This window comes from Schistocerca nitens, chromosome 4, assembly GCF_023898315.1.
Source record: "Schistocerca nitens isolate TAMUIC-IGC-003100 chromosome 4, iqSchNite1.1, whole genome shotgun sequence".
Taxonomy (NCBI): domain Eukaryota; kingdom Metazoa; phylum Arthropoda; class Insecta; order Orthoptera; family Acrididae; genus Schistocerca; species Schistocerca nitens.
In genome coordinates, this window is record NC_064617.1 from 83,269,625 (window position 1) to 83,294,341 (window position 24,717).

General features: G+C 38.0%; 1 protein-coding gene across 6 annotated transcripts in view; it reads left to right on the forward strand.

The window, feature by feature from the left end:
- Positions 1-24,717, forward strand: part of LOC126251840 (pericentriolar material 1 protein-like) — a 781,694-nt gene that overhangs the window by 740,384 nt on the left and 16,593 nt on the right. For 5 of the 6 annotated variants that reach the window (XM_049952507.1, XM_049952508.1, XM_049952506.1 and 2 more), the window contains 3 exons: positions 5,198-5,260; positions 11,499-11,633; positions 24,355-24,430. In XM_049952507.1, coding sequence (XP_049808464.1) covers positions 5,198-5,260; positions 11,499-11,633; positions 24,355-24,430 — 274 coding nt within the window. The remainder of the gene's footprint in view (positions 1-5,197; positions 5,261-11,498; positions 11,634-24,354; positions 24,431-24,717) is intronic. The other variant, XM_049952509.1, reaches the window with a different exon arrangement.

A 24,717-nucleotide genomic window follows, 5' to 3' on the forward strand; every position in this document is an offset into this window, starting at 1 on the left:
TGAGGAAAGCTGTACAGAAAGTAAAGTCCGAGAAATCAGCTGGTGATGATGAAATATTGACTCACATAATAAAGCTAGTAGTGAAGATGTTGAGTCATAGACAATACAACAAAAAGACTACTAAACATGATACTTTCATCCAGAAGGCATTCTTCTGAAATAAACAACACACACCACACACACACACACACACACACACACACACACAAATGCTTCGACAGCCAGAGACAGTGTTCATGTGTGTGTGAGCTGCATTTGTGTGAATGTGCATATGTGCATTGTCTATTTCAGAAAAAGGCCTTCTGACCAAGAGCGTATGTGTTTAGTAGTTGTGCTTATCTTCACTATTGGTGAGTAGCTATCCATCCTTTTAATAATATTGTCATTATTCCATCCTGGATTTTCCATTGTTTAATAGAGCTAGTAAGTGAGCAAATAATCACACATAGCAAGCAGCTTGTTCAGAGATGGGATTTTTTCTGAAGAACTGAAGGAAGGCAGGGTGGTGCCAGTGTACAGAAAGAGGATAAGGATGACCCCAACAACTACATAAGTGTATGTAGAATGGATCAGTTGATTATCTGGACAAACATTACATTCTTGTTCCATCACAGCATGGTTTCACAAAGAGCAAACCTACTGAATTAGCAATTGCCACAGAATAAATTACACAGTTCTTATATGAAAAAAATAGTATCTGCAATGTTTCTATATCCCTCCAAAGCATTCAACACCATTCACAATGAAATAATAATACAAAAAGCAGAAAATATGGCATTCAAGGACATGCTGGAGAGTGGATACAATCATACTTACATAGCAGGAAACAGTTTGTTTCAATAGGGAATGCATACCGATCAGAAACTAGGGCCATCAAATATGGATTGCTACAGTGGTTGGTAATGATGCCATTGCTTTTTAATTTGTTTATTAATGATACAGGTGTTGAAGGGAAAGAGAAGAGAATATTGTATGAAGAAGACATGACAATATTGAACCTTGACCCAGAATATGAAGCAACTTGAGAGAAGAGTTTACATTTCTGGAAACATCAGAACTCAGTGGCTCTTAGAAAGTGGACTGGTTATAAACCTGAAAAAAACCATGTTTGCAGTGTTCAGAAACAACGAGTAGGCTTGCGGAGCATGGATATAGATGTAGATATAGACAAAACAAGGCTGGAATAAATAGAATTCAGTAGATTCTTAGATATTACTGTGGCTTATGAGCTGAAATGGAAACAGTGTATTAATTCTGTCTGTAAGAAACTCAGCTCTGTCATATTCATAATGAAGCAGATATCACAGTACGCAGACATACAGCTTCTGTGCACAGTATACAGTGGACTCTTTGAACCATACCTGTAATTTGGAGTGACAGTGTGGGGAAACTCAAACATTCTAGAAACAAAAAGAATGTTCACATTAAGAAAAAAGCACTGAGGATCATTTTAAGAAAAAAGACTTCTGAAACATCCAAAACTGCTTAAAAATGTAGGCACCTCAAAATTTTACGTCTTTTAATACATATGAAACAATAGCATGCATCACAAAAGATAGTGCAGAGTGGATTACAAATGCTAGTGTACACCCTCACATTACACAGAGGAAAAATGGTGTATGAAGCATACACGACTGACTGGCAGTGATGGGAAAAGGACATCAGTACACAGGTACTAAGAATTCTGCCTAAAAACTTGCTTGACAGCAGGAGTGTCTCTTTCATCTGGGCCAGAGGCACCCGGCCCCACCAGAATTTTGTTTTATTTTTTTATTCTGCATTTTTTTTTTTCTCAAACAGTTTGAAAATGATCTGATTTTGGTGTAGTATGGATGACAGAGATCAGAGATAATCAGTCTCAGTTTCTATTGCTCCAATGTAGAAACACATGATGTTACTCTGAGCTCCCAGTAACAGGGTCAAATCTTCTGCTACTCCTCCCTTACCCCTCCACTCATCCCATCATTCCACAGCGACGGACCTGTTTTCCTTTCCCCATCCCTTTCATCTGAGGGCCAGTGCATCGTGGCCTGTACTCACACCTCTGGCTCGATAAACTGCAATTGTAATGACGTGACCAAGCTGTTTCCCTTCCCCTACCTCACCCCTTGCCATGGCGTAACTTGGGGCCAGCTTGGGTGGATGGATTGACTCACACATACCCCTCGTTCCTCCTCCCCAGCAAACCCTGATCTCTCTGTCACGTTACCACTCTCCCACCCATCTGCACCTATAAACAGTGTCTGTGGCCCCATAACCTAAATATTTTCCTATATCACTTTATGCATCTTCCTCCATGCCAATGGGAAATGTCATAGACAGCAAAAGTAGCTATCTCTATGTAGTGTTCTGTATTCTGGAGCTTTGTGGCTGAAACTCAAGTACTCTTCCAATGATTTTAAAATTAATAAAGTAGATCGTTTGCTAAAAAAAAAAGCTTTGATTTATTTAGTGTTCTCATACTAAATAAATCAAAAGGTTTTGTGCACATCAATCAAAATGTTTTGTAATGTGTGAACATGATGGAAGGAAGGACACAACTTTCTGCAAAAAGTAGTGGTTAACAGTTTGTGAAGAGAAAGAAAAGTTATTTTGGCCAAAATTTGGGTATTAAGGATCTAAAGCATTTAAGTCAATGGATTAAGACACGTGAGTTTGGCACCATAACCTTGCTGCTCAGATTGATTTATTGTATAAAATGTCAATTGAGAACCTGACATAATGAATTAGGTATGAAGAATAGACACACATTAAATGGAGTAGTAGAGTGCTTAACATTTTGAGGAACTCATGAGTTTCTTAAATTTCTTGCCTACTCAAGGATACCTTGACAATGTTTTAGACAGCTTTAGTACTTCCATCTGTAAATATGTTCACATATTTTTTCTTTTCAGGTTTTATATATCTAATTTACATTGAAGATCTGATTAAAGACATTAATGCTGTCACTTTTGTTTCTGTGCAGGCAAATGAAACAGCGCGTATTACTTGCAAAAGTCAGTTGGTCATTATACTGCAGTAGATTAGGGGAAAGAAACCTGTTGAAAGATTCCTCGCCTCTGACATAAGTGGCAGACATGGAGGTTATATAACAACAGTGGAACAATTCCATTATAAACTTAACTGACTTTTTATCTGGGCCTCACCAATGAAAATGAGCATGAGCCGCCATTGCATGACAGTGTATGTGACACTAACTTTCCAGAGAAACTCAAATATTATCTAGTGGAAAAGGAATTTTAAAGTGTTGAAGAATACTTATAACATTAAATTTGTAACTATTTATATTTATAATCAATTATGTTAAAATGTAAGCAAAGTGGTTAGGTAAAACGCGATAATGAACATTGTTCATTTTTGACATGTCGTATACAACACGTACATTTAATGTGCACTGTGTAATCCTATCTTCATTTCAAATCAGGAGACAGGAACATACAGTCCAACATATCCTTGCATCTGACCCCCATCAGGATTTGATCTCTGTTAACACCTCTCTTTTTTCATTATACTTTTTACTGTATACTAGCTGTGCCTGGCATGTATTGCAGTACCTCTTTTTCTTTCTAAGTAGATACACATGTACTAGGCAGACATATTTACATGTACAAAACAAATAAAAGACAGTAGTTTTTTATGTATTAAATTAAATGTGAAAAAGCTTGTAAGTGTAGACTTTCACAGCCATTGTCACAGTCAATAAAATTTTTCTGGCTCTGTGACCACATTGTCAATGTTTAAGGCTTCTCACATTTTGGCCACTGTTGTAAGTCGCCTTACTTGGGGTGTTTTTTGCTGACAGCTGAATGAGCAAAATTTGGTTCTTATATTTTTACACTCCAAACCCTCAGCCATTGCTATTTAATCTGTTCATTAGACCTGTCTTACTATCATAGTAAATTCTTCAAGACAGCAAGTGATGTGTGTGTCAATTTTGCTAGAAATTCCTTCAGGCATTATATAGAACCACTGATATGTGGTCTGTCTCTGCACACTCCCCACCCCCTCCTCCCCTTAGGGGTGCGCTCGGGCGCGCGCGCGCGCGCGCCCACACACACACACACACACACACACACACACACAGGGGTGAAATGTCAAGTCTAGAGGCCCTGAGAGCCCCTTAGGAGTGGTTGAGGTTTGTTACATACATTTTTTAAAAAATAATGATTCATGTTTATATAGAATTTGACTGAAATTGCTCCAGTCGTTCATGAGATAAGCTTCTGTGCCACCCTCCTTTCCACCCTCACACTTGTGGTTTCTGAACCCCACAGAAACCGTTGCAGCTATGAGCATAAGAATTCACCAAAGCTTCATTGTATTGGAATAAATGGTATAGGAATGCATAGATGATGAACAGGTAAACATAAATTTTTACATACAAGATATATATTTGTCTCATTTATTTTCTTTATTGTTTCTATTTTTTCATTCTCTTCTCTCTAATCTGTCTTTATTGCTCACACTTCACTATTATGTATCAGGTTTTGGGTTTGGTTCCATATCTGTTTAATTTTGTTTTTGCTGTTGTCATTTTCTTGGATTTGATTTTTGATAAATGGCCACCACAGCTACAAAATATAAAGCATGTCTCTCATTATTCTAGAATGTAGATAGAAATGATTCTAACAGAATGTTGTGATGTCATGAAGCTTGTTATTTACTGAACAGTTGTTCAGGTGAAGCAATAATAGATAATAAATTGGTGATTGCTTGTTTAAGGAGCAATTAAGATCAGCTTGGTTATCTTTCAAATATGTTTCATTAATTGGTGTTGCAGTTTAAGAACTGCAAACGGCTGTGAGGCTCATATATTTATATGACGGTCAACTCAACTTTCTGTTGGTGGGAGATCGATTATTTTTCCATTCAAAACTCTGTCCTTTACTGTCAGGCTTATCAACAAGAACATTACATCAACCATGTATTCCTGTTACACACATTTTTTTCTCTTCTTAATAATGTAAGATGTATTGTTCACAAGATTGTGCAAAATGAAAGAACAGATGACTGTGAGTTTTTACATTTGTTGCAGTCTTGTTTGTACTTCTGAGGAATTTTACCTACTTTCTTAAAGCCACTGTATAATATTTTAACTTTTGTAACTGTACTGTGTTTATAGTAATCAGATCTAATCATTGATTTTCTGTAACAACATTATAGTATTACTTCCCTTTCACTGATTTGTCTCCTGCAGGATTCTGCTGAACAATGGACCTTTGAAATTATTTCAGAAGCGTCCACCTCACCAAATGATCGGGTATGTTCCAAAAAATGTACAAATGTATTACTTTCTCACATCATACAGTACCTGTAGCTGCAGTAATGAGCACATCTCAGATTACAGTCACTTACTATCTGCAAATAATAATAATGATAATGAAGATGCTAATAATAATAATAATAATAACCATCAGGAATGGTTACCTCATGGTATTGTACTTATATGCACAGGTTGTGTATGCTCAGTTCTGTGACATTTTAAATTTCTCACTAGGTCGCCAGCCTTTCCCTTAAATCTCTCCAAAAGGTAAGGTATCCAGCTGTCAGTTCAAAGCAAATTATAGACCTTAATTTTGCACTCTCTGTAAGCATTTGATACACTACTTCTGCATAATTTAAAACTAGGTGCAGCATTGTGTTGTACAAGTCAGCTCGTATGTTCGCGTCCATTGGGTTCAGTGCAAGTAGCACCATCATATACTGGTCATTGCTTTAGCCTGCAATTTTTTGACATGGCAGTGTCATCTTGGCAACCTGTGGATAATGGTGCCTATGTACTTGGCCACACTTTCCCATTAGACAACTCCATTGTGGGATGCTTACCTGTCATGAGTTTGTGGCAACTGGGTATCTCATGTAGTGAATGACTGGCTCTTCACTGTGTTGATGGCCAAAGTCCATTTTATTATCCATGATACAGATCATCACAGGCAGTCTGGAGCCTTCACTGCATGAGCTGACAACTGTAACCAGCAGCTAAACAAACAGTAGTGAGTAAGAAACTATCTTCTTACCCACATCATAGGCTGCATACCCAGGGAAAAATGGCACAGCAGCAGACAGACACAACACTGGTCACCATGTCATAGTGTGACATGACTGTTGGCCTTGTCCAGGGGTCTAATGGAACAAGACATGATAACAATGACAGGAGAGAGAGAGAGGGGGGGGGGGGGGGGAGAGAGAGAGAGAGAGAGAGAGAGAGAGAGAGAGAGAGAGAGAGTGTGAGTGTGTGTGTGTGTGTGTGTGTGTGTGTGTGTGTGTGTGTGTGTGTGGCGCGCGCGCGCGCGTGCATGCGTGCGTGCATGCATGCATGCATGCATGCATGCGTGCACATGTGCATGCGTGTGTGTGTGTGTGTGCGTGCGCGCGCGCTCATGCGTGCATGCATGACCTCTGCTAACCATCCTTACATTGATATACTTCACAACAGACTCACTGTATTATAAAGAGAAAAATTCAAATCACTGCTATGTTGAAAGGGTTTTGTGCTTTATTGTTTGGTTTGTGATAGGCATATTTCAGCTACAATGCCATTGTCTAGCTGCCTGTGTATATAATACATAATTTTGTTGACCATTGTTAATATAACTATTGACACTATTGGGTGATATAATGTAGTGCTTATATCTAGATGTTTTAGATGTCCCCAAGAACACAGACTTGGGATATCTGTGGAATGCAGTCCACCCTGGTTTTGTGTTGCTCTAAATTCTTGGTTTTTGGGCTGGACTTGGTTATGATTTTGGACTTGTAACTCAGAACCATGTTTGTGGATAGTGTTCTAATAATTATTTTTTATTCACCACACAACAATGGTGAAGATAGAACTACAAGTAGAGCTTGGAAATGAACTGTGTACCTGCAAGATACTGGTGGTAAAGTGAAGCTCTGAACACATGATGTGTCAAAATGGACACAGCACTGACCAAGTTATTAGAGATAGTCATACAGCAATAGATAATAACATCAGGCAGTGAGGCATCATTTACACCAACTGTTTCAGCATTTCCATTGTTTTATAAAATTAAACACTATAGGAAACTGTATCAGCAGCAACTAATCCAGTTACTCAGAAATATTCTTTTTTTTATCTTGGTCTTAGCAATGTCTGTTAAATCTAGTTAGGAAATTGTGCTTCGTAGAACAACTTGATAAATTGCCCTTTGACCAAATTTGTGAAGTGTTATCATCATATTATGACCATAATAGACATCAGATTCATTTGTTTCGCAGTTAGAAACACAAGTATGTAGGCTCCATCTCACCTGAATATGTATTTTACTTCCAGTGAATCAATGACGAAAACTATCAGTTTCCTCACAACACATTTAAATCTGGAAATCATGTCAATTTTTCATCTTATAAGCAACATCTGGCCACTATAAATTGTAAAATATTTATTATCTGTTTATGAGACTGGTGAACCATGAACCAAATATATTCGCTAGTCAACCAGAGATGATGATGCGCCCTTAGTTACTTGAAAAGAGATTCTTCAGAGTCTGTAAATCAATCAGTAATTTGTGGGGATCACTCTTGTCAGGATTCCATAAAGTTTGTATTGCATGCAAAGAGTCATTTTTTTATGTGTATTGCTTCTCTATTGCCTTCTGTTTTGCAAACTCATGGAACAAGGAAATGAATATTATTGTGGTAGATCATCAGGCGAAAAGAATTAAATGTGCACTGTAATTCACATATCCCAATCACCAGTGAAAATGTTTCTATGCTGATTCTGTCACAAGGGATTGTGCTGTTTGCTATGGACCTGACCAGCAAGTACACACGTGGATATTGAATTTTTCTGACCTGTCGTTTAACAACTTCTTACAGATAGTGTGAAGAGTTTAGGCTTACTATGAAACAGGGAAGCATTAGTCAGTATTGTTACAATCAGATTCCACATCCTCTCAAAGTTCAAGCAGATGTTCCACAAATGTTCCTCTCTGGCAGAATCTTTCGCCATCCTGTGCAGAATGCAAGCAATTGTGACTTGAGTCAGAAAACTAGAGCACCTCAGACATAGATGTTAACTATTCACTTTCAAACTATGGACTACTCACATAAGTGCCTTCTAGCATGCTTCTTTTATAAGTTTACAATAATTAAAATTGATAATTACCTGACATGTCAGTTTTCTAGGTGGTGATTTTTAAATATAGTGTTGTAGTTTTCTTTTGCGAAACTCCTTATTTGCTGAGATAGAAGGATAAGTAGATTACTGGTTTTGACCAGTTAAATGGCCATCTTCACACCACGTAAGAGAAAGCAGTGTCTACGTCAACTGGTGAAGCAAGACATTTTGTTGTAATAATGTTTAAAGTTCCAAACTCAAATACTGTGGCAACAATATATACATGTTAGATTTAGTTTGAAATTGTAAACATGATAGCACAAAGCATCTTGCTTCAATAGTCAATGTAGACACTGCTTTCTGTTAAGTGATCTGAAGATGGCCATTTAACTTGTTGAAACTAGTAATTGATGTATCCTTCCTTGCAAACTTGGCAAATAAAATGTTTTCCTAAAGAAGTCTACAACACTATATTAAAATTGAATTTATACATTGTTGTTTTCACAAATTACAATTAACATTTTGCCTTTCTAAGTATCTAATAGTGGATGGAGATTAAATTAAATATGAACTTTCATACAGTCATAATTTCTATACAATTATGCTGGTTAGTTTGCATAAATGTGCAATTCTACTTCAGTAAATAGTATTCTGCATAAAGATGTTAATTACTTCAAAACTAAATGAATGCTAGTGTTTCTAAAATATTTTCATCAGTGACTGCATGAATACTTTATTCATTTCTACAGCTTTTCTGTCTGCCTTGTCAGGAAGCCAGTAAATGTTTACATGTTTATATACGAACAATGGTAACAAAACTTTAAGTTATTGATGTTTTGTAATTAGTGCAGTTGTCAGTCAAACTAACCAGCTCATTATACTCCCAGTAACTAAACAAATGTAATAGGTAATAAAGTTAGGTTGAATTAGCCCCTGGTCAGTATTTGAAATTTTTGGTACTGAGCACATGTTGTATGCATGACAGTATTGAAGATAACATAAAATTCATGACAGTATTGAAGATAACATAAAATTCATGACAGTATTGAAGATAACATAAAATTTACTGCCACTGCATTGCAATGGCAAACTTAGTTTGCTTGGCTAACAACATATATGTCCAATGTGAGACGATTCCCATTCACTTCAGGAATTGCTATAATTTTCCAACTTGTGTGCAAATACCACCGGCACCCCACAAATAGAATGTGATTCTGCACAAATAGAATGTGATTCTGCAGAATCACTCAGCCATTGCTGACTTTGATGTTTCTTCCGGTGGCAGCCAAGACAGCTGATATGAATACTGCAACAGTTTGCTGTGGTGTGCTCACATGCCTGGAAATTTATACGAGGAAGGTGCAGGGAGATTATCCACTGTCAGTGGGTGGAAAATTCAGTTAGTTAGAGTCACAACAAGAGCATTGCTTTACTCTCAGCAAGTCCCTGTGGCTTATTGGCAGTGTCAGTTGGTATGAGAAAGGTGTCATGATGTTTTGTGGCATTGTCTAGGTAGTTGGAGATGGCCAATCTTGGGGCATTGTTCCAAGTTTGCATTTGGAATTTAGTGTCTCGATTGCTTCTGGCAATATCTGGCTCAGCATGCTAGGAGTTGGCAATATTGACAAAAGGCTCCTCATCTGTAATTTTGGCCGTCTGAGCTTGGGGAAGAGATCCCTCGGTGCTGGTTGGCTTCACCAGCACAGTATAGTTCACTCCTGCACAAGCTTTTCCTGCACTACCACCACCCATCTGTGTTGGCTGTTACCTCCCTCTTTTTAGCCTCAGCACACTTTTGTACCAAATATCCTGCAAGCTGATCATATGCTATTTTCTGCAGAGTGCACAGTTAGGTAGAACTTGCATTTAGTGAGGAGACAAACACAGTTCCAGTATCCACCTGCACACTTCACACACTTCTAAGGTATGGAGCAGTGCTTGACTATGTGTCTAGATCTTAGCAGTGGACACTATGTACCAGACTGTGCTTACTACATAGTTACTCGGTGGTCACTGAATGGTGAGAACTTAGGTGACTTGAAGCAGAAACCTCTTTGTGTCTTTATTAGCAACAACACACAGACATACTAGTGTCTTTTCCCTTGCCATGAATGAATCAGTTCCATAGTTGAAAGCCAGTCTTCTGAAGTCTGTCACTAAGGATATGTTGTCCTGGCTGCTGAAGGTATAGACCATTATCTCCTTTTCTTATATCCATCAGTTTCCTGTAGACTCTGGGAGATGAAAGTGCAACATTGCGGGGCTCGTTGCCTACAGCTGTTACCATGAAATGTGCCTTGGTTGTTCTGGTTGCAGGATCATACAGCTCTATGTGCATTCCTTTAAAGTCCATGGTAACCAGATATGGTGCCACTCCTTTAGGTAGTGGTCCAGCTGTCAACTCGCTCCACTCATAATGATAGGGTTGAAGGATGGCAACTGATGTTTCACTGAGTACTTATCTTTCATTCTCCTTGTAGTTTCAAAATTATTTTCCATTGTGGCAAACTTCCTGTTATAAATAGTGAGTGTTATGCGAATCAAGTGCCCCCCTCCCCTTTCTTTCTCTCTCTCTCTCTCTCTCTCTCTCTCTCTCTCTCTCTATCTCTCTCTCTCTCTCTCTCTCTCTCTCTCTCTCAAACATTATACACAGTTTCAAGTTGCATCTTTCCATTATTACAGAAAAAGACAGCATACAGCATTAAATGAATGTGATACTTGGCATATGGAGCTTTGAAAAATTCTGCATCCCTAGGAATCTGTTAAATAATTCATTCTAATTGCTGGGCTCATGAATTATTCTGAGTGTTCAACATTCGTATAAGAAATAGAACTTTCGACAACTTTCTTTTTCAGTTATGTCTGAAACAGTTTTTGTTCCGCTCAGATCTTCAGTTGGTTTAACACTAACCTGAGTCATAGAACAAATTTTATACATTTAAGAATATAACACACTGGAAACTTTCTGAAGCTGACAGAAAGAACTCAAGGGATAGGAGGAAGGGAGAGATAATTTGATGAATTATTGATGATGGGGAAAAAGATTTATCATGCAGTTTTTACGCTACAGCATGCATATGGTTTTTATGCTGATTCTGTCATAAACTGCTTTCTTTAAACAAGGATGAAATCTTCCACATGAAAAGTCATTTCTGATATGACCTATTTTTATTTAGCAAGCCACAAATCTTCAGCTGGTGGAATCTTTTTAGCATTAAGGATTTCATGAAATATATGTGTAGAATTCATTGTTGCTGGCTCAAAAATAATGTATTGTCTGTAACTATAATATGAAGTTTTATCTGAGCAGTATAGCAGTAATGTGTTTCATTGAACAGTGTTCACTTGGCTGGAAAAGGTTTTAACATTGTGACCTATCTTACACATCAAGTTAAAATCACAGTATTGCTGTTCACAGGGACACATGGAAACTGTTGCTCCAGAGGACTGCAATGGAGATTTGGCAGAAGCTGACCAGTCATGCCCTGATGAATGTGTCGACGTCCGGCTCCATACACCTGTTCCTGCTGCACCTTCCGAATGCAGTAATGAAGTAAGAAAATATTACTAACTTAAAAAACTATGGTGTGCTGGTGAAGCCAACCAGCACCGAGGGATCTCTTCCCCAAGCTCAGACGGCCAAAATTACAGATGAGGAGCCTTTTGTCAATATTGCCAACTCCTAGCATGCTGAACCAGACACTGCCAGAAGCAGTCGAGACACTAAATTCCACATGCAATAGAACAATGCCTCAAAATTGGCCATCTCCAACATGTTACACCTCAAATTCGAAAAATCCCTTGAACAGAAAGAAGTATAGAGTTGTGTTCCGTGCAGTTTTTTGAAATATAAATGAAATTTTTTTCTGAATGTCAACACCATACAATGTTTAATTTCCTGCAACAAGTTATCTCTTATTTTAGCATCTATTTTGCATTACCAGCTAGTTACGGCCCATGCCCATTTTCTAATACTGTTGTATGTTGGGGACATGTGTCTTTATATTTCATAGCAATTTGTATTGCATGGAAGCAGGCATTTATTTCCATACACTAATCCTACTTCCTTGTATTTAAATACAATAACAAACAGAATGACTACAAATAGAAATTGCACGCAGTTGGTACAAAGTTCAGAAACAGAAAACGTCTTTGCAAGTGGAAAGATGCATTGTGGTGTGAAAAGTGCCTGGAAGCTAGATCAAACAAAAATTTCATCAGGTGACATGCAGTGCAATATTTACAGTCTTTCTGGTGTTCCCACGTAACTTGAACTGGTTTTAAATATAATGATACAAACAGCATTGATGTCAAGGAAATTTGAAAAAGACTACAGATCAATACTGGCTAGTAATGCAGAATAAATGGTGGAATGGAAGTTCAGCTTCTTTGAATAAATAAAACAGTTTATGTTGGACAAAACATTTTACAACTTTCACTTATTACTTTGAGGCTGTGAATTCTTATATCAGAGAATCAAAAGGAAATATAACTATTTTATATATATTTTTGTGAGTTTATCATTTAACAATAATATGAAAAGAAAGATTGCTACTCACCACATAGAGCAGGTGTCAAGTTGTAGACAGACACAATGAAAAGACTGTTAAAATTTTAGCATTTGGGCAAAGTTCAATCAGAACACACACACACACACACACACACACACACACACACACACACACACACAAAGACTCACATGCACATGGCCAGTTTTTACAATTTCCAACACTGAAATGAACTAAGACTCACATTTTGGTTACACAGAACAGATGGCAAGTTGTCATGGAAAGCCCATATTCAGGATCCTGTTCAAAAACTGAATACTGCTATATCTACCATTAAAACAGTATATGCAATAGCGATAGGCCAACATGAAAATTAGTTTACTTTGCTTATTTTCTTTCCTTATAATATACAACACCACATTCTGGGGTAACTCTTCCCATTTGCAAAGGATATTTTTGGCTCAGAAACATACAGTTCAAACAATATGATATGTAAGTCTGCAAACCTCTTGTCAACCCCTGTTCAGGAGTGTGAGGATTCTGACATTGGCCTCTCAGTGTGTGTGTGTGTGTGTGTGTGTGTGTGTGTGTGTGTGTGTGTGTGCACATGCTTTTGGAGCCAGTGCCGGAAGGGTTGAAGGGGAAGGAAGAGGGATGAAGGGTGAGGTTTAGGAAATGATGAGAGTTACGGAAAGGTCGTCCAGAATCCTAGGCCAGGGGAGATTTACTGGATGTGATGAGTATGAAAGACTGATTGTTTGGGGGGGGGAGGGGGGGTTACATTGGATGACATTTGAAAACCTGAGAGCTTAAAGCTGTAAGGTAGTGTAAGAAGCAAGAGAGAGATTACTGAAAAAACATTGTGCAAGACTTTATAAGAGCAGCAGAATGCTAAGTGCATTATACATGATAAAGGGAAAAGGGGAGGGGGGGGGGGGTTCGAAGTAGACAGATCAGAGAATAAAAGATACAGAAAACTAAAATGGAGTGAAGAAAGAAGTAGTTACTGAGAGGAAATATTGGGAAAAAAGAAATTAACATAAATTAAGGCCAGGTGGGTGACAAACCAAGGATATGTTGTAATGCAAGTTCCCACCTGTGGAATTCTGAGAAACTGGTGTCAGGGGAAAGAATCCAGATGACATGTGCAACAGGATGTTATATGTTGTCAGTATACGTCCTCTGCTATACCCATTCACTCTAATGGATAGCTTGGTGCTAGTTGTGCCAGTGTAGAAGCTGTACCAATGTAGAAGCTGAAAAGAGCACAGAAATGGTGCACAACATGTGTCCTTTCACAGGTGACTCTCCCTTTGATAGTATAAGTTTTATGTGTTACAGGGACAGCAGGAATGGATACAGGGGTAGGAGCCATAGGGTATGGAAATGGGTGCAGCAGCAGCATAGTTTCTGACCAGGATACTGCAGAGATTTGCAACCCTGGGAATCTGTTAAATGATGTATACTGCAGAAATAGGAGGGAGGGGGGGGGGATGACAAAAAGCTATTCTGGGTGTAGTGTGCAAAATGTCAAACAGAATGGACCTCATTTCATGGCACGGGTTTAGGAACCCACAGCCTTGTCGAAGTAGCATAGGGCAAGTCCTACAGCAGGGATGGTCACAGGGGTAGGAGCAAAAGTAATCCGGGGTGGATGGTTACTGCTCATATCAGATGCAGGCACAGGCACAAGCAATGAACTTCTCTCTTGAACTCAACATCCTTCACTTCCAAGCTAGTGTCATCTCCAAACAGAACTACTTCAGACTCACCTGTCATACTAGAAAGCATGTCATTTATGTATATAATGAAGATCATAGTTTGCTACTCACCATAAGGATGACATGCTGACTTGCAGACAGGCACAGCAAAAAGACTGTTGCACACTGAGCTTTCAGCCAAAGACTTCTTCAGAAAAGAAGACCTAGGGTCGTCATTCAGCTGTTGTATGGACATGAGCACAAGCATGTATATAGTCGGTGCAATATACGTGGCATTTTATGTAATGACTGTTTTATACTTGACATGCTGATATACTATGGTCTTCATGTACTTGAAATGTCTCCTTAGGATGTGACACGATATAAGGTGCACATGATCACGATTCATTGAAGTATATTTCACAAGATCCAAAGATGGCAACATAGTTTGCTGAAACCAGTAATCTAAATGAATGCTGTAGTAAGCAATCGTGGCTCTTTGAAATTTTTACTCCTAATTTCATATAAAAGTATATGTGGAAGATACTACAGGGCAGGAGGGGGGGGGGGGGAGGGGGGGAGCAGCTGAGCTCTGTTCTGGGTTTATTCTGTTTCTTTCTTGATAGGGTACACCAATGATCTGTCACTAAACATGACAGATGAAGAAACTGCAACATTCATCCAGTAAACTCTAGACAAAAAAAAAAAAAAAATGATGTGCATTTGGGTAACACTCACTGAAGCGTTGTACAGAAAGTTGTGCACTATTCAGCAGGTTTCATTTTCAGTAGGCTTCCTACAGATCTGAAAAAAGTATGGTAAACCCCTGGTATTCATATCTAACTTGAAATGTTTGTTTATGGCACACTTTTATTCTGTACAGGAGTTTCTCACTGTAGTTTGGAATTTTTTTCTCTTCTGTGTTATTTATACTTTCTCACTATTCTTTTTGCATGGGATTTATTAATATTTTGTTTATAAAATTTCTAATCATCATTCTGTAAACCATGTACTGACTTATTCCATGAACAAGTAGTGCTAACTGAGCTATCCAAGCATGACTCACTACTTGCTCTTTCAGCTTTACTTCCACCAGAACTTCTCTCCTTCCTTTCAAACTTCACAGGACGACTCCTGCATACCTTGTGGAACTAGTACTTCAGTAAGAACAGTTGTAGCAGAGAAATGGCTTAGCTACAGATTGGAGGATTGTTCCCAGAATGAATTTTCTCTCTTCGTCAGACTGTGCACTGACTTGAAACTTCCTGACAGTTTAAAGCTGTGCACTGGACTGGGACTCAAACCTTGGACTTTCTCCTTCCATGGGTAGTTGCTCTGCCAACTGATATATCAATGCATTACTCAAGAGTTGTTCTCATAGCTTTATTTCTACCGGTACCTGTCAGTACACAAGATTTCTTTTTTCCTGTATTAAGCTGACAAATCCTATATCATTGTAAAATGGTCCCTGGAGGAATTAATTATTATAGTACTAAAAGAATGATTTTACAGAGTTTGAGACGAGTTAAGAACATAAATGAGCAGAATTTTTAAAATCAGTCTCTAGGTTATAGTCAGTACTTCAATCAATCCTAACAGACTGTTTCGTATGATGCAAGATGAATAAGTTTATTAAATTGGAGGGACATGAGAATGAGTAAAAATAGGCAGCACTCATATGCAGACAATAATTATCAAATTAAGTCAGTTTCCAGCCAGAAGTGGGCCAGCTGGAGCATGGAAACTAATGAATACATCTCCAGGACCACACACGAGTTAACTGCGCTGGAAATCATAAGTAACAGCAAATGATAATTACACATTACGAAGAAAAGAAAAAAAAGGGGGGGGGGGGGGGGGCAAAACATGACAGAATGTAAAATAGCAGCATATTGTGTACACCACATAATACGTTTATTGTATGTATAAAAAGAAACATGTATTACAGGCCATTGAAGATGCTTCCGAAATAAAAGAAGCAAAACGCATATGGCAGTAAACAAACTGCATTCAATTAGTTGCATAGATGGAACGCACCTCCACGAACAAAAGATGATTCATTGAAATGTTAATGCAAGACTTGTATCTCACAAATCTTCATTGACTGATCATCTTATATAATATAGTAGCTTGCATACCTCTTCATGGTAATTTCTGCTTACCACACTGCTCTCTCTGGCTTCCTTTTGCTTGCATGGTGCAAAAATTAATTAATTAATTAATATATAGTAAATATATCATGTGATGATATGAATCCATTTTGTTGTTTTTCAGCTTTTCTTGTTGTTTTTCAGCTTTTCTTGTTGTCACAAAAAAAGTCTTTATTTCATCTTCAGTTTCCACAATTTCAGCAGAGGAGCTCGAAATTGTTTGCTTTTCTGTGCTTTCAACGAATTTTTAACAAGGAGACATCCAAAACACCAAAAAAGATGTTTGATATGAGGTATAAAGTTGTTGTTGTTGTTGTGGTCTTCAGTCCTGAGACTGGTTTGATGCAGCTCTCCATGCTACTCTATCCTGTGCAAGCTTCTTCATCTCCCAGTAAAGTAAAGTATTGAAATTAAATGCAATCTCATATAATTGTACTTGCATTTTGATATATTCATTTCTTTATGGAAACTCTTAACATTACTTATGTGTCCTTTAGTTAATATTTGTGCAGTTCTATTTCTTTCTTGCTTAATCACCTAATGGTTAACATGACACCAACAATAATGTCTATGTTAATGTAATGTAAACTTTGTGATACTGTTGATACAATTGTTTCATACATTACTATATCCTCATGAGATATTTGGAGAGAAACATCAGCACCATCATAACTTTTTCAGGACGCAAACGGAAAATATGTCTCAAAACTGCATTCAAGTTTGCTCACATTGTGCTACCATACGTGTCAGTGTGTGCTCTAAATCATTAGAGTTGAATTGTATATCAAAGGATGCTAATGTTCCAAAATCTATATTATTAAAGGCTAAAATAGTCACCCAGTTTCAATTGCAGGTTGCTTATTTAACAGCTTCCAGGGCAACAAAAATTAGATTTTCAATATTTCATGAAACTATTGACCCAACTTAAAATTTTAAAATACTGTCCTAATCTACTCATTAAGAGATATAATTTTACTTTGAAGATTTAACACAAGAAGTGCTGTATTAAAGTTAGAAACTGTATATAACTGAATATGTCTTAAGGCAGCATAACTCATGGCGCACAAATTATCCACACTTTATTCATCAAGTATTTGAGAATGGGAGCATTTAGCAATCTCCAAAACAACTTCACACATAATTTCAATCTTTTTTGAAACTTTTTTTCACTGAAACTACTGCAAAACAATGAAAGGAAAAAAATTGTTTACTACATTTTTGCAGTTCATACAGTCAAATTTAAGTGGCAATCATGATGTCTTCGAACAGTTCTCGGCTATCCGACTGGGCAGCGTTGTAATTTCTCCACAATATTTCGGCAGACGTACATGCTGCCATCTTCAGGTGGTTCCTGACGAATGCTGTGCTGTTTCTCTCGGCGCCCTATATATACTAGCCGTTACCCCCTCCACCATTCCTTTCCTGGTGTCTTTGGTGTGGCCGGTGCGGTGGCTACTGGAGGTGGTGGGGGAAATGGTGCCTGGGTCTGAACTGGGGTCTGCAGTCTCCCTGCTGCCACCATCGGGGGCGGTCCTCGATCTCTGGGACCACATCTTCCTCTCCAGGCTGAGGGCACGGTTCCAAGCGCCTGACTAAGTTGAAGGCCACTGTCTTTATTAATTAGATCATCCTGAGTCGGATTTCGATGGCCTCTTTAGTAACGCAGTCCCAGAAGTAGCAGGATTGACAGAGTATTTTTGTTTTTTCATAGTCCATAGTATGGCCAATCTTTATACAATGGTCAGCCACGGCTGATTTAGTGGCCTGGCGTAATTCGGGTTGGCGCTTGTGTTCGCGGCACCTCTCTTCTACTGTGCGGACTGTCTCCCCAATGTATGATTTACCGCACTGACAGGGAATTTGATAAACGCCTGGTTTTCAAAGGCCTAGGTCATCTTTCACTGAACCCAGTAGAGTCAAGGTTTTTGCAGGGAGTCGGAATACACATTTCACATTGTGTTTCCCCAGGATTGTACCGATTTTTCTTGAGTCTGTCTGAGTGCGTGTCTTACTTGCTTCTGGTTGTACCCATTTTTCCGAAATGTTGTCTCGAGGTGCTTCAGTTCTGCTGGAAGGCTCTTGCAGATCGATCGTGCCCTGTCAACAAGTGCACGCAAAACGCCTTCACGCTGGGAGTTGTGCTGGCAACTGAAGGCATTTAGGTACAAATCAGTGTGTGTAGGTTTTCTAGGTTTTCTGTACACACTGTGTCACAGCTTGCCGTCAGGTTTCCGTTTCACCAGGACGTCAAGAAACGGTAGGGCACCATCCTGCTACACCTCCATCGTGAACTGTGTGTTTGGGTGCAGCGAGTTGAGGTGTTCGAAAAATTCATTTAAGCTCTCCCGTCCATGTGGCCAAACAACGAACGTGTCATCCACGTAGCGGAAGAAACAAGTTGGTTTCTGTTTGGCTTGTTCTAGTGCCTTCTCCTCGAAATTCTCCATAAAAAAGTTGGCTACAACCGGTGAAAGCGGGCATCCTATGGCGACGCCATCCGTCTGTTCGTAATTATTTCCGTCGAACAGGAAGTATGTTGAGGTGAGCACGAACTCGAAGAGCCTTGTTAGGTTGTTGTTGAATTTCTTGCTTATCAGATCGATGGAGTCTTTCAGTGGTACCCTAGTGAAGAGGGACAACTGCGTCGAAGCTCAATAACAAGTCACCATCCTGGAGCCGGAGTTCTTGTGTACGTTGCACAAAGTGGATGGAATTGCGGATATGGGTTGCTGCTCCAATGTTACTGACCATTGGACACATAGGTGTCCCATCCTTGTGGACCTTTGGTAGCCCATACAATCATGGCGGTGCAGCCGCTTGTGGTCGAAGTTTCTTGACAGTTTTTCCATCAAAGGTAAGTTCAACGGTTCTTCTTTGAAGGCGACTTGTCAGGTCACTGCGTCATCAAGAAGTACTGTAGCATTGCCTTTGTCAGCAGGCAAGACCACCAACTCAGGATCGCTGCATAACTCACGGATGGCCGCTCACTACTCCTTCGAGATATTCTGTTTCAGTGGTGCGGCCCTGGTGAGCACACAGCACATTTCACGACATATTTCTTCTGCTTCATTGGCTGGCAGAGTGTAGGTGACCTGATCCACACTGCTTATAATGTCCACAATCGATAGAACTGGACAGAAAGATGCGGTCCCAGAGATCGAGAACCGCCCCCAACGGCGGCAGCAGGGAGACTGCAGACCCCAGTTCAGACCCAGGCGCCGCTTCCCCCACCACCTCCAGTAGCCGCCGCACCAAAGACACCAGGAGAGGAACGGTGGCGGGGGTAACGGCTAGTATATATAGGGTGCAGAGAGGAACAGCGCAGCATTCGTCAGGAACCACCTGAAGATGGCAGCGTGTACGTCTGCCGAAATATTGTGGAGAAATTACGCTACCCTGTCGGATACCCGAGTACTGTTCAAATTGGAAACATGCTGGGAAAACTTCAGATCGTAATCATGATGTCATATTTCATTAATTCTTTACTACCAACACTGCTCACAGAAAATTTTGCAGCAGTATCCACATATATCACAGAAAGAACCTGCAAAATTATATCATTGTATGGCATATAGTTCAGGAGATATGATGTCATAAACATTGAGGTGCCAGAAAAACTAGCTTTTCTTAAAATGTACAACAAATGAACTGGGCTATACTCACCCATTGTTTGATAATGGGTCATACAAATAAAACAGAGAATGTACTTCATTCTTGGAATTTCAGAGGACACTCTCAGGTTCGCATGAGTATACATCACCTGAGAGTATTCTCGCTTGAGTGAAAGAATGGGGAAAGTTGCTCAACGTGAAGAACATTCTTTGATTTCAAATGAATGAAACTAGACAAATTTCTCCATTTTTCAAAGTGAGCTCTGTGGCATACTTTGAGCAAAGTAAGTTCTGTTGGCGTTAAGTTTTACAGAGTTTCTTTTAGTAAAAATGGCAAAATTTATGTTGCTTGGAGGACAAAAAATATATATTTAGGCCAAAGAAATACTGAAGAAAGAAACTTCAAACATTGATACTGGTTTAACAATAAAAATATTATACATGATTGCTTGACACTTCACACAGCAAACAGCTTTTTTTAAAAAAATACAGGCGTTAAAACTATTCAAATGAAACTGAATGAAATGTCCGTTGGTCCACTGTAGCTGTATTTATTCAGGTCACTTATAAACCCACACAATTGGATGGCAGCCACAGCACACACTTCACAGGACGCTCATAGCTTATGTTGTCAGCTGCTATGTTGGTGGCAAATACACATGAGCATGTCAGCTTTTGTCACTAATAACGTGTATGAGGGGCATTTTGTTGCTTGACATAGACTGACAAGAGCGTATTTTAATAGGAATGTGTGTAGTTCGCAACATAGCACAGACTTGACTTTCATGATTGACAATGGTCTTTTTATCATTTGAAGATGGTTTTTTATCAGTTGAGAAGTGCTGAATTTTTTACCTAGCCATACCAATTGTTACACTGTGGCATTCTGTAACCTATGACATAGCACTTATATACACCATAATATGCGACTCAAAAGTTGCGAAACTGGTTGGGTAGATGTACAAGTGATCTGACTAAATACAGCTACAGCAGTCCATTGTACTTTTCATTCAGTTTCAGTGTAATAGTTTAACACCCGTATTTTAAAAAGCTGTTCACTGTATGAAGTATTAAGCAGTAGTGTATAACTATTTTACCAGTGGTTGCCCCAGTTTTAAAATTATCTGTAATAAAAATATTACTTTGCTGGTGAACTTCCTTCCCAAAAATCATGAAAGAAGATGGGCAACCTTTCAAGAAAGTGAAAGTGAAAACATTTTTGTACTTTTTAGCAGACCCAAGTCTTCAGACTAGTGTACGAGAAGACTTAAGTATCCACCACGCAACTGTGTCATTAACATTTTCAGTTGCTCATCATCATGTTTTCTCATAGCATAAATCTTATATTTTGCTATGTTAGAAATAAGTAGCCAGATCAGAAAAATTAATAATTGATTTATTACAAACATAGCTATCTGTTTCTTGTAATGAAAATGCAAGGCCTACCACTTAAGTGTTTGAGCAGATCAGTATGTGTCATATTTAACAAAAACTATCTCATGTTAGAAAACTCCGACAGAGTTTTGGTTTGGTGTAGACGAGAATGTGATGCATTCTTAAGATTTTGCTTGCATAAAGCGTTCACGTACTTCAGTAATAAAAAAGTTTCCCACGTGGTGAAAATTCAATGGCATTATCAGAAAATGCATTTTTGTAAACTGTCCATAATTGTCTTAATAATCTGTTGCTACACATAAAAGTAAAATCAAAACATAGTGCAAATCTTCCAGAACACAAGGATGTCAGTTCCATACTAGCACATTGAATAGTTTGCCTGTTTGAGTGAGTTGAATGAAATGTGAGATTAAGTGTGTGTTCTGTGCTGAACATGGCTGACAACACGTGTCGAGAACTGTCTTAAGGAGGAGAGGAGGTAGTAAAATGGAACTCCTGCACAAGAGAATATGCTTCAAAATTTTTATTCATATGAATCAGAGAGAACTTTGTCACACAATGTTCTTTTGCTCTACGAACCTTCTCCAGACAATTATTCCCTTTTTTTATTCATACAACCCAATGACACAATTAGCAACCTCCAACAAACGTGAAACATAATTTCAGTTGCTTTTGACTTTTTCATTAGTCTATGGGTGAATAATCCAAAACTAATAAAAATCAATGCAATTAGGATTTTCCAGTTTCAGCCATCAAGCTTTTACAAGCTTCTTGTCAAATATTTTACTCATTAACTCATTTGTAAAGTAATGAGACATTTGAAACTTTTTTTATACATGAAGTTTGATTCTTTAGGGGGTAATACGGTTACTCCCAGAACGTAAACTCGCAGTTTTATAATTTTCTGTTACAAATGTCAAGAGACTGTCCAAATTGAATATCCTTACATAAAATTTGTGAGGGGTATGTTGTCACTTATTTATTTATTTGTTTTGAGTACCTGTTGGTCATTTTCATTAGTATATCATCCAGGTCTTAAAACTTTTTAAAATATCTACCAGCATAATTATACTGAACAATACATGCACAAACACAAGATCATGTGTCTATGAAGGTTTTTGTGGTGTGTCAGTGCAATAAAATCTTCACAGGTTTCTTTTCATACATGATCACAGAGTGAGCACAATGTTTTGCAAAGGTTACTCTTTCTTTCCTTCTTTTGACTTCACCAGAAGATGGAAGGAGCGGAGAAGATTAAAGGTCATGTGTGTAAATCTATTTGAGCTTAACTATTATTGCTGCCAGTTAGCTATTTATTAACACTCTTGGTTGTCAGTAAGTTTTATACTGGTATGCAGAAGTCATTTCATAGAGAAACATGATTTTAGTCATGGACTGAAACTCATTTTATGTTGTCTATCCCACACCATATATAGGTACAAAAGCAAAGTTAAAGATTGATGATAGATCAAGGAAGCTGTGAGTTCAGGGATATGATCTGTGCAGTAAAGTAAGCAAAGTAAAGAGATTACAATAAAAATGTTATTTGTTCCATAGATTCATAGCAAGGAGATCCTCAAAAATGTAGAACATGTTATAAAACAAGAATACATAATCATTTACAACAACAAAAAAGGTTATGCTAATGTCACTTCCTAAGCAAAATGTTCCCCATGGATGTGGAAAAATTCAAAAATCTCAATTGAAAATATATTTAAAATCCAATAACAAACTTGTCACAAAACATCTATCTCTATACTCAGCAAACCATTATGATGTGCATATCAGTGTACAATACAGTGAGGTGTATATGATAATTCTTAGGCTATCATCAAACAGAAAATCAGTTTACAATTTATTTTACACTGATCACATTACTGTACTGAAAAATTTGCAGAAGTAAGATTTATTTGAAGTAATTAATGTTATTACATCCATTAGTTTTAGCAGTAAATTTGTCGTTGGTGTAGGAGTGGGTCACCAACAAATCCTGCAAACTCATTTTATTAGTATGAATATTAAGAAAACCACACAGCTGTTATTTTAGGAGCATTTATTTAGCCACGATCACTTTCATTCTGTATGAACATCCTCAGGTGACATAGTGGCAGAAATGTGCCATTGTCATCATTTAAAATTCGTAATCCACAGTAAAACACTGAAACATACATGCTGGAATAGGGCAAGTACAATGTTTCACTTCATTTATTACGCTTGGTGTAAGTGCAGTCAGCTGTATGTATTGGGTGCAGAACAATATGCAGCTATCCCTGTCCTACTCAACATGTACTGCTGGCTGTGCTTTTACAAAGAACAATCAACACAGTGATACAAAGTATTTTTTATATTCCAAAGCGTATCTTTCAATGTTTTATAGTGGGATTAAGCATTTTTAATCATGACCCTGTCACATTTCTGCCACTTTGTCATCTGAAGATGTAGTATAGAAAGAAACAGGTCATGGCTTTAATATATGCACTTAAAATAACAGCTGTCATGGTTTTCTTAACATTCTTATCAAACAACTGTGCAAGCAAAATGTGATAAACATTACTTTATAAGTAGTTCAGCTTTTTGAAGCTGCTGGGAATTTACTGGACATGTGTGTTTCTGAATAATGGTCACCATTCTGGTCCAACGCAAATGACTTTAAATATTTATGAAGATTATTTTTATTTCTGATATTAATTCTGGGGAATCTTGAAAGTGACTTACCAAAGAATTATTATGTTCTGAAAAATGTCTACATAATTTGTTTCAAAAAGTAACTTGGCAATGTTGAGCATCCAGTTTTTACTTTGAGGTCCCAAAATCTATACAGTTAATTAATGAGCATTCCATTGTGTTCAATGTTAAAAATGTTAAGTATTTGTAAATGCTAAATCGTATTACAATATTCTATTGTTTCAGGCCGAGGCCCAGTGGGAGATGGATCAGTCTTTAGACCAAATTCCATCTCGACTTCTTAACAGCTTTCATGGTGTTGGTATGTACTTAATAAACATATAATTATCATATATATTATTTGCTTCAGTTAAGCTAAGAGTAATTGTAGCTTCTCAAAATATAGGGAGCACCTGATTGTGACGAGGGAGTTAGTTACAATGGTCATATACACAAGAAAGTTTTAAAATTACAAGAAAACAGTTTCGTTGTTGAGTAATTATCTGTTCCAAATACTATTGATAGACAAACATAAAAGTAGAAGAGGGAATATAAACTTTTTCATTTGTGTCTACTGGCAGTACTTGGAATTCCACTTCCTTAAAGTTA